At 62.0% G+C, this 10955-nt stretch overlaps 1 protein-coding gene across 1 annotated transcript in view; it reads left to right on the top strand.

The window, feature by feature from the left end:
* Nucleotides 1-5886: 5886 nt before the first annotated feature.
* LOC143694681 (uncharacterized) overlaps nt 5887-10955 on the top strand; it is a 78283-nt gene continuing 73214 nt past the window's right edge. Inside the window, exons 1-6 of the mRNA XM_077182681.1 lie at nt 5887-6021; nt 6273-6460; nt 6559-6679; nt 7251-7379; nt 7606-7782; nt 7890-8045. Of these exons, the coding sequence (XP_077038796.1) occupies nt 5887-6021; nt 6273-6460; nt 6559-6679; nt 7251-7379; nt 7606-7782; nt 7890-8045 (906 nt within the window). The remainder of the gene's footprint in view (nt 6022-6272; nt 6461-6558; nt 6680-7250; nt 7380-7605; nt 7783-7889; nt 8046-10955) is intronic.

Here is a 10955-nt window from a genome sequence, read left to right as displayed (position 1 = left end):
GAAAATAGAATGAAGGCTTCATGGCTTGAGTTAAGGACTGGGACAGATCACTCAGCAAATGCCATCATGGGCAAAGCATTTTGGAAATTACAGGTATTAATTGAATTTATTTCTATCCAGATCAGGGCATGATAGTGAGAAGTAAACTAAAGCTTCAAAAACACCTTCTGCCCGATCCTCCCTCCTTCCCAGCTCTGCCTCCCCCCCAGTGGTGCAGGGAGACAGGCACTGGGGGCTCTGCTCCGTTCATCACCCGTTGTTTCTCCTGCTGCTCAGGGAGAGGAGTCGTTCCCCTGCTGCACCGTGGGGTCCCTCCCCGAGACACTTCCCCATGAACTTCTGCAGGGTGAGTTCATCTCACAGACAGCAGCTCTTCACAAACTGCTGCAGCTGCCTCACTCTCCCATGGGCTCACAAGTCCTGCCAGGACCCTGCTCCAGCGTGGGCTCCTCTCTCCACGGCTTTGCAGGTCCCTGCCAGGTCCCTGCTGCAGCACAGGTTTCTCATGGGGTCACAGCCCCTGCTCAGGCACCCCCTGCTCCAGCACGGGCTGCTGCAGATGCTGCAGGTGCGTCTCTGCTCTCCGGGCCCTCCAGGGGCTACAGGGGCCCAGCTGCCTCTCCAGGGGCTGGCCCAGGAAATCTCAGGGCAATCAGCTCCAGCCCCTGGAGCAGCTCCTGCCCCTCCTCCTGCCCTGCCCTGCCCTGGGGTGTGCAGAGTTGTTCCTCTCACATGTTCTCACCCTGCTCTTCCCTGCTCACAGGGACACAACTACACAATCACCCATTTTCTTTTTCTTAAATCTCTTTTCCCAAAGGTATTACCACCATTTCTAACTGGGCCAGCCTTGGCCGGCGGCTCGTCCATCCTGGAGCCGGCTGGATTTGACTCTGTGGGACGTGGAGGAGCAGCTGCTTCCAGCAGCCTCTTACAGAAGGTGCTCCTAAAGCCCCTCACTAAAACCTGGCCATGCAAACCTAGTATAAGTATGGCAGGGATTTTATTAATTCTTCTTATTTCCATTATCTTTTTTTTTTTTTGCTAATTATAGTACAGTTCTTATTATTACTAGTAGTTTTAGTCTTTTTGACTCTATATTAATAGTGGCTAGAGTAGAACTGGAAACAAAGGTTCTGCATTGCAAGTAGAAGTTATAATTTTGGCAGCCTCTTGCCCTGCCCTGTTCTGTGTCATTGCTGTGTGTGAAGCTGCTGCTGCCAGGGCTCCCTATTTGCCTGGTTTGGGAAATTCAATGGCATTGCTCACATGTCAGAAAGAGAGGGCTCCTTCCATTCAAATGGATTGCCTGAGCTCTTCTAGTCCCAGTGTTGGAAGCTTGTTTTCTATCATTGTTGACTTTCTCAGCTTCTGTTACTATTTGTGATTTTATAACAAAATGTTCTCAGATGTGACTTTGCAAGATTCTCTAATCAGATTCAGGTTTTTTTTGCTCTTGGATTTCTTAATGGTGTGTCAGAGCTGAAGGCAGCATTTGGGTGGGAAGCCTTCAGTGGGAGCTGGGATTGCCTCAGCAGCAGCTGGTTGTGCAGATGTGAGCAGAGATAACCGAGATGCCATGAAGGGAATGTTGTGCCCGGCGGGAGCCCGCAGTGCCCGGCTGGAGGGAGCTGCGCTGGGAGCTGCAGGTTGTGCCGGGGCCGGGCAGTGGCCGGAGCCCCGGCCAGGGGCCGGCGATGGACACTGACCCTGGGCCGGGCAGGGGCCTGGGGCCCTGCGGCGCCAGGCGCTCGGTGCCCGCTCACAGCGGGGCTGTGCGGGAGCCGGAGCAGCGAGAGAGCCCGGGCCGAGCATCAGCCCCGGGGCGGGCACGGCTGGGAGGGGACCCAGCCCGGGGGTCCCGCAGAGCCTCCCTGCTCCAGAGCCGCAGCTGCGGCAGCACCGGGGGCAGCTGCCGGGACCTTTGGGGCACGGAGGAGCCGCGGGCGGGCGTTCCAAGGGCTCCTTCGGGGCAGGATTTTGTCCCGGTGCGGGGCAATTCCCGGGGCTGGGCGGGCTGGGGCCGCTGCCGAGCGCCGCCGCCTTTGTCCGGAGCCCCCGGGCAGAGCTCTCTGCTCGGGGCTGTGAAAAACCACGTTCACTCTCCTGTGAAGATTTAGAGTTTAATAAAGGACAAGGGGAGACAAGGACCACGGAGCAAAGGTTATTACGGCCGGCTGCATCCTGGCACTGAACCAAGTCCCCCTGTTATCTTCGGGGATAGCCCTTCAATACCTTTTCCTGACATCAACCTGTTGCATATTCATAGACCCTTGTGCATAGTAAACTTTTTCCCAAACTAGTTTCCATATTCCAAGAACTGTTTAGCATGGCTCCTCCTCGGTTCCACCTTTTTACAGCATGCGTATTCCTGGTTGTGGTTTTACTCCTTTTTTATTATCACCTTCAGTTTTGGCCCCGGCCCACGCTGCCTTCAGACGGTGAGTGCTGATAGTTGGCACATCTGCAGCAGGTGTCCTCATCCCACGTTCATTGGATGTTACCGCATCCAAGCAGGCATTTTAACACAAGCATACTTATATCAGCTATTTCACTACTATGTCTAAGCTTAATTAACAACAGAAATAAAAACTGTATCTTTATAACAAAGTTATTTTAACACCACACATAAAATCCATGTGAATATTTGCGAAAAGCCAATATTGCAATATGTATCTATAACAGGGCCGAGGGCCGGGCGCCCCTCGGCGGCTCCGGCCCGGCAGAATTTTGGGGGTCCCGGTGTTGGTGCCGGCAGACCCCTGGCGCTGGGCCGGGGGGTGCGTGGGACCCTCCCAGGGGGGCTTGGGCTGCCCGGGGCAGGCGCTGCATCCTCAGCCCGGAGCCACGGGGGGATCGCCCGGGACCAGCGGGCTGAGGGCTGGGAGAGCGGAGAGGGCGGCACCGGAGCTGGGGGAGGCTCTGCAGCCTGTGGGGTCGGACACTCCGATAAGGGGGACCCCGGGAGCCCGGAACGGGGAGCCCGGATAGGGGGAACCCCGGCAGCCTGGAGATGTTGGGACCATGGACAAGGGAGACCCTTGGGAACCCTGGGCCCTGAAATGGGGACCACGCAAAGGCGGCACCCCATGAGCCAGAGGGAGCAGGAGAGTCCCCGTGCAGGATAAGGGGAGCAGGGGGGTCTCGGTGCCGGCAATGGGGGTTCAGGGTCCCGGTGCCGGGGGTCCCACTCCCCCCTGGCCCCCCAGGAGCGCCCCCAGCCCCAGCGCTGGAGCCATCGCGCTGCTCCTCCTCGCTCCCAGGATGATCCCAGTAGAACTCAGTCGTCCAGGAGCTGCTCCCAGGATGATCCCAGTACAGCCCAGTCCCTCCCACTCCTGGCATGCCCCCCAGCCCTCTCTGCATTCCGACCTGTCCCGCCTCCATCCCCGCCCCTCCCGCGGGCTGCGAGGGCTCCGGGAGCGGGGGAGGAGAGGGAGGGGGGGAGGAGAGGGAGGGAGGGAGGGAGGGAAGAAGAGGCGGAGCGGCAGCAGGAAGCAGCAGCAGGAGAGGGGAGGATGAATCGCGGGGCTCCGGCGCTGCCTGACCTCGACCTCGCAGCCCCGGGAGCATCGTCCCCCATCCCGCAAGGGCCCGGGCAGGGGGAGCGCAGCCCAAATATCCTAGGAGTGCCTGGGTTTGGGGTGTTTGGGGGGGATGTTTGGAGCTGGCAGGGCTCCAAAGGCGAGCCGCAGATGGCCCTCGGGTGGACATCGGGGGTCCCCGGGAGGTGTTTCTGGGGGGTCCCGGTGTGGGTGACGGCAGAGCCCCGGCGGGGGGCGGGGGCATGCGGGTCCCCCCGGGGTGGGGGTTGGGCTTCCCCGGCCGGGCCCTCCGAGCTCTGCCGGGGCCACGTGGGCAGCTGCGTTCCCCTCTACTCGCTCCCTGAATGGGCTTCAGAGAGTTCCAGACAGAAAAGAAGCACGACTGAGCACCTCCTCCATGTCCTCCTGACTTCTCCTCTGTGGCTTGCACTTAGGCTCCCAGCTTCACTTTCCTTGTCTCCTTCTCTATCCCAGGTGACTACACCACGGATCCTGCCAACAAACACATCTTCCGTACCGCACCAGCCAATAGCCTGGCCACGGTGCTCGGTGCACATGACGGGACACAGCAGGGCTGAGGGGGGAACCCCCCACAGCCAACTCGTTCCTGGCTGACCCGGAGCTTTTCCGAGGCATTCCCTGTGCAGGTGACCTCGAGGCCAGGCTGCGGGACTCGGTGACGTGGAGCATTTCCAAAGCGTCTGCCATCCCTGCGGCCGGTGCCCTTGAGGATGGACTGCGGGACTTGCAGTCCTATTTCCTTTTGGAGACTTCTCTCTTGCTGGTGCCCTCGAGGACAGACTGCGGGACTTCCTGTCCTGTAGCCTTCCCGAGGCTCCTCTGTTGCAGGTGCCTTCAAGGCACAACTGCAGCACTTGCTCATCTTCAGCGCTTCTGAGGCCTCTCTGCTTCAGCAAGCACTCCTAACTGCAAAGAGTGACATGGAGCAGAGACCCCCCAGCGTGCCCAAGCTGGCCTGGCTGGAGGAGGAAGAGGCTGCAGCTACCTCAGCACAGCAGCCTGAAGAACTGGAGCAGTTCCAGCTGCTGCAGGAGCGTGAGTGTCCGAGCTGGGCCGCAGGGCTGGTGCCTGTAGCCAGCTTGGCCCCATCCCATCCCATCCCATCCCATCCCATCCCATCCCATCCCATCCCATCCCATCCCATCCCATCCCATCCCATCCCATCCCATCCCTGTCCTGTCCATGGATAGGACAGAAGCTGGGCTGGAGCACCTGGCAGCCGCGCTCCATCCCCCGGGGCATCCTGAGGCTCTCCCTGCCTGGGCGGTGCAGGGCTGGGCTGTGTTCTCTGGCCTCTCCCGCAGCCCCTCAGCTCTGGCTGCGCTCACTCTTTGCCAGATGCAGCCAAGGACCCGACAGAGGAACAGGAAGCCGCCCGTGGCCGCTTCGGCAGAACGGCGCAGGTACCTGCAGCCATCCCCACCTGGGCTGGGCCTGCTGGCACTGCTCAGCCAAGCAGCAGGCTTGGAGCGCTCCATGGATTCTCCCTCCCTTGCTGCCCTTCTCCTGCGGACCCTCTGTGAATTCATCACGTGCCTTTGGCAGGAAGAGACCGCCGGTGCGGGCACGGGCATCTTGGAGAACCTTCCGTTCCTCGATGCCGAGACCGGTGCTGGCATTCTGGATTTGCTTGTGGAGAAGGGTGTCTCCAATCCAGCGCGAGTAAGCAGCCTGGGGCAAGGGCTCATTGGCCCCAGCAGTGGTGCGGCGCCTCGAGCCGGGTCTGCCGGCCTCCCTCAGCCTTTGAGGCCCGGCCCGATGCGTTTGGAAGGGGAGCACTTCTCAGGGGAAGTTGCTGCTCTGGCACCTCTTCCAGTCTGCCCGTGCCTTCTGCAGGTGCCCGCCATGGTGAGGTCCATCCACCAGTGGCTCACGGCCAATGAGGCTGCTGGGCACAGGCTGGACAAGGCCCTTCTGGAGCTGACCGAGGAATACCCCAGTGACGTGCTGATCACCCTCTTGCGCTGGGCCCCATCGTGTGACAGGTGGGGCAGCCCCACGTGCCTTGAGGGCTTGGGCTTCACCGGCCCGTCACCCTGTAGAGCCTGTCCCTGCTGACTGCCAGACAGGCAGGGAGTTGCAGGATCCTCTGGCTCCTCTGTTTTCCAGTGCTGCCATGGCAGCTCCTGAGCCTGGTGCCATGCTCCCTCCCTGCCCCTCGGGGCCCCTGTACCCACGTGGGCTGGCTGGCCGCTGCCGGCCAGGGGCAGTGGGCAGAGGCAGGGCTCAGGGCCAGCGCGGGCCCCTGCAGCTGCCCAGGCCACGGCGCTGTGGCCGAGACAGCCCTGACCCAGAGCTCTGACCCCACAGAGCTGCCGCCACCATGTGGGCAACCATCATGTCCTCGAGCAGGACTGCGGAGCCGGCGCTGCAGCTACTCCTCGATGTGCTGAGCGCCTGGCCAGTGAGCAGCGTGTCCACCTCCGATGGGGACGACGCAGGAGTCTTTGCCCTGGCTGTGAGTTTCTGGAGCTGGCCTTTGCCAGCCCCTAGGCCAGCACTCCAGCAGCCAGCTCTCTGTCCTCCCGCCAGCTGCATCCTTCTGCCTCAGAGACCACGCTGAATCCTGCCTTAGGGGCAGGCTTCAGGGGCACCAGGCCGGCTGTTTCCCCCCCTTGTCTCCCCCAGCCTCTCCCTCGCATGCTCGGGCCCTGCCACGTGCATGTCTTGGCCACTGAGCCTTGTCTCTGGCTCTTTTATTTCTTGCAGGCAACCGTGGCGCTGTGGAGAGTCTTCAATCTGGCCTGGCGCTCGCCTGTCGTGCTGGAGTATTTCCCCAGTCTCTTTCTGAGTCTGCTCTTCCAAGCGTACATCAGCATGCAGGAGATGCCAGAAGAGGTTGAGACCTTCTGGAAGGGATGCCAGGAGCAACACGGCCTCTCCGCCAAGCCCAACAGGTGCTCCATGCCAGTCCTCCCAGCCTCCCCATCCCTCCCATGCCCCCAGGGCAGGAGCCGGGGCTCCCAGCGTGACCTGGCCTTTGCTTTGCACACAGCTTTGCCCTGCAGACCCTGAAGGCCCTGCTCTGCCAAATGCGCTATGAGCACGCGGTGCTGTCCATGGAACGCAAGCGCGCCTGGGACACGCTGCTCCGTGCCGACACCCACCACTGCGCAGTGGGTCTGCTGGCCAGGTGAGACCTCGTTCTCCCCACCGCCCCTCTCCTTTGTGCCCGCAACGCCCCACACAGTCCCCGTGGTCATGGGCGGCAGGGCCTTGTCACCGAGGGAGGGATGAGCAGACTGGAAATGGCTGGCACAGGAGGGTGCCCGGGAGTGGCCGCCTCCCAAAGTGCCCCCGGGGTGCTCGGCAGGAGACCAGAGCTCTGCCAGTCAGCCCTGGGAGAGCTGCTTTGCCCGCCCGGCCCAGGAGCAATGGTGCCTTTTTCTCCCTGCCAGGGAGATGCGCCATGTCTCCATCATCTGGTGTTGCAACATGGCATCCCGCCTCTTTGACCTGCTCAGCCAAGGCATTTCAGACTGGGAACTGCCCGCCTTGGCCTTCCTGGTGGAGGTGAGCCCCGTGGCCAGCGCTGCCTGGCTGAGCTGCCTCCCAGCCCTCTGCCCTCTCGTAGCCGCAGCTGCCTGGGACGCTGCACCAAGCCCTTTGCTGCTGCCTTGGCTCAGCCCTGTGCCCTTCTGAGCTCCTGCCAGCTGGGCACCTCTGTGCCTGCTCTGTGCCTTTCAGGTCCTGGATTGCCTGGACTTGAGCCAATGTGGTGAAAAAGTCCTGGAGATCTTGACAAGGCACCTGCAGAGTGAGTCCAGGCAGATGCGTCGCGTGGCGCTGCGAGGCCTCGTGGGGCTCACCTCGATGGTGAGAAGGAGGCAGCAGCTGAAGCTGTGCTGCCAGCGTGGGGCTGGGGCAAGCAGCCCCTTGGGCTTAGCTGGGCTTTGGCAGCTGTGCCAGCTGCTCCCAGCTCTCCAGGGTCGCTGTTCAGCTGCCTGAGTGCTTCGGGACAGGCCTTCGGCCTCTGAGCCCTGCAGCAGCAGCAGCAGCAGCAGCAGCAGCATGGGGTTGCCCAGCCTTGTTTTGCACACAGGATCCAAGCATGTACAGCCTGACTGAAAGCCTTGGGAAGCTACTGTGGGATAGAGATGAAGACATCGTTGAGATGAGCCTCGTTGTGCTCAGCTTCCTGCCGCTGCAGAAAGACCTGGCAATAGCCAGCCCCATGGCCCTGCAGCTGGCTGAGGCGCTCTGGCACCTCTTTGACAATGTGAGGCTCTGTGCCCCCAGCCATGGGCACTCGGGTGGCGCCTTGGGCCTGGGCACAGGGGGGCCTGGAGCAGCTGATGTGGAGGGCTTTTGCTTCCTTTCCAACAGGACAAGAGCCTTGTGCGGCTGCTCTCCATTGGCCTCTTCCAAGACGTGATCACGCTGGTAGTGGCAAAGGGAGAAAAGGCCCTGAAGAAGCACGTGAGCCAGAGCCTGCTCCCACTCTTCTTCCACTGCCACAATGAGAACGGGCGTGTGGCACAGGTGAGGCCTCCTGGGTGTCCCCATGGCAGGGGGCTCAGCTGTCTCCCCAGCCCCTGGCACCTGAGGGGCTCCAGCCTCCTCCTGGTCTTGGCACAGAGATGCGGGTCCTGTGCCCTGGGCTGCGGTGCCATCTCTGGGTCTCTGCTGCTCTGCAGGCCTCTTGGGAAACACTGCTTTCTGCAGTTAGGTTCCTGAAGAGGAAGGATCTCAAGCAGCTGCTGAAGACGGATCAGATGTGGAGATTTGCCGAGTGCTTGGTAAGGACAGGCTGCAATGCCCAGCCCGATGCCTGGAGAAGCCGCCTGCCCCGGCGCCTGCGGCTGCTGGCCAGGCCTCAGGGCTCCGTGGGCGGGGGGCGAGTAGTGCCGGCCGTAGGGGGCGCCCGGCCCAGGGCCAGGGCCCGCACCAACCCTTTCCCTCCGTGCCCTGCCGCTCTCTGCAGCTGGCAGAGGACAGGAGCCGAGCGGCCGAGCACCTGCGCCAGGCCCTGCCGTACCTGCGGAGCGCACAGGAGCCCCTGCGAGAGGCGGCCGTCAGGTTCATGGGTGAGCCCCAAGCCCGGCTCCCGCCCCGCCCCGCCCTGCCCCGCCCCGCCCCGCCGCAGCTCGGCCCCAGCCCCGCCTGCTGTCCCGGCAGCAGGATCCGGGCGCGGGCAAGTGCAGCCCCCGCTGGCCTGGGCATTGCTGCTGCCGCCCTCTGGCAGCCGTGCCCTCGGGCGGCAGCGTGCGCCAGGGGCCCGGGCTGAGCCCTGCCGGGCCAGCAGGGCCTGTGGCCTCAGGGCTGGCAGCGGCCGTGTGCGGCAGCTGTGGCTCTGAAGGCAGGACACGCTCTGTGTTCCCCAGGGATGGCCGGGCGCTACCTGACAGGGCAGCAGCCGGAGTTCCGCATCATCTGCAGGGGTGAGTGAGGCCCGCCGGCTCCCGCCGGGGGCTGCCGCTGGCACCCGCGTTGCCTGGCCCGCCCGCCCACGGCTCCGCTCCCTGCGCGCCCCAAGGGCAGCGTGGCCACAGCACAGACACCTTGCAGGGGCCTGCGGGACATTCCTGGCCAGCAGCTGCCAGCTCGTCCTTCTTGTCTCCTGCTTCCTCCAGGCTGCCTCCTCCAGGCTGTGGCATGGACGAGGCTGGAGGCTCTGCCCAGCTGTGCGCAGATCCAGCCTCTGACTGTGCCTCTGTTTCTCTCTCTCTGCAGCCCTTCAGGACATGACGGATGACTCCAGCCCAGCCATCTCATGCCTGGCGCTTCAAGCTCTGTACATCCTTTTAGCTGTACAGAGCGTTCCCTCCTCCCGACTGCAGAAGATGCGAGACCAACTGCGCCGCCTCTGGCAGTCGTGGCCTTTCCCGTGTGGCCGCGGCTGAGTGTCCTGCCGCGGCGCTGCGGAGAACTGATCCGGGAGGCTGCGTCTGCTGGGGCCACCTGAGCCTGCGGGGAACACCTCTCCTCTGCCAGCACTTCCTTTCCCTTCACCCCCTAGAGGAACATTAAATTGCTGTTGTTGGATAGCTGGCTGTCCAGGAGCTTTCTCTCGGTGCAGAGGGTCTTCAGGCCAACCGGGAAGAGGGCAAAAAGGCTGCTTGCTCTCAGCCACTTGCCCAAGCGTGCGCTGTGGAAGGGAAAGTGGCCAAACGGCCCTTGGCCTTTGGTGGTAAGGCTGAATGACTTTAGGTCCTTTCAGGACAGGCACTCCAGCTCTAGCCCGTGTTCCCCCATGTGAGTTTCCAGGTGCAGGTTCAGAGGTGCTGCCCCAGGCCCTCCACAAACACAAGCTGCCCGCTGTCTCTTCACCTGCCTCAACTCCTACCTGCGCTCACGGCATCTAAACCAGGCTGTTCTCAGCCAGGGACCAGAGCCCTCTTCCTGCAGGATGCTCTTGCCAGCACCTTCCAGGTCTCTCTGCTGTGCACGCAGAGCTTTTCATGCCCGCTCCCAACAGGCTTTGGAACACAGAGCCCAACCTGGCTGGCTCTGCCACCAGCACAGCCCAAACGCAGGCGGAAGAAGAAGCTGCAGGGGCTGTTTTGTGGCCATGTCCAAGAGAGACTGGAAGGATGCCCTCCCTCTGCTCTCCCTTGGTTGGCTTTCTGGCTGGCTCTGAGCCTGGGGCTGCCGTTCCTCACTTGTGGGGAGCAGAAGCACAGCCGGGATCCTGGCACTGCCTGGCAGCGCTGCGGGCACCGGCACGGCCGCGTGTCCGAGTCTCGGGCATGGTGCTGCTGCTTCATTTGGCCTTAGGCACAGCCAGAGCTCCCTGCTAAGCTCGGATGCTCTCTGCTTCTGCCCTCTTCCTCATCCTGTGCAGGGATGGAGCACTGCTGTGCTTTCAGGAAACTATTCTTGAAAACTTCCCGCATTCCAAGCTCCTTTGCCCTCCGTGGATGCTTGCCATGGAATCCCTCACAGCTGGGTTCAGAGCATATTCAGGTTGCCTCTTCCAAAATTCAGGGACTCCCAGGTGCTCAGCAAGATCTGGAAGTGCACGGTGCTCTGGAACTTCACCTTCAGCACAGGGACTTTTCCAGCCTGACCTGCCCTCGTTCCTCTGTCTCTGTGCACAAAACAGGGCCTGGAAGAGAACAGCAGCAGGGGCCTGTGTGTCCCAGGGCCCCGGGTTTGCTTCAGCTCCACAGGGATGCAGGCATAGTGAAGAAGCCAAACTGTTAATTAATGGAAGGCAAAGCAAAGGGATGAGCTGGGAGGGAAAAAGGGGATGGGCAGGGTCTGAGGGCTGGAGGGAGGGAGCCGTCAACAGGGAGGGAGCGTGGAGGGAGAAAATGGTGATGGACAGGCTGAGGGCAGAGCTATCAAAAGGGAGGAATAGTGGAGAGAATAAAAGGTGATGGGCAGTGTATGAGGGCTAGAGGGAGGGAGCTGTCTACAGGACAGGCAGGGAGAGGGCTGAAGCCACAA

The sequence above is a fragment of the Agelaius phoeniceus genome, chromosome 8 (assembly GCF_051311805.1).
Source record: "Agelaius phoeniceus isolate bAgePho1 chromosome 8, bAgePho1.hap1, whole genome shotgun sequence".
NCBI lineage: Eukaryota > Metazoa > Chordata > Aves > Passeriformes > Icteridae > Agelaius > Agelaius phoeniceus.
This window is presented reverse-complemented; position numbering and strand designations above follow the sequence as displayed.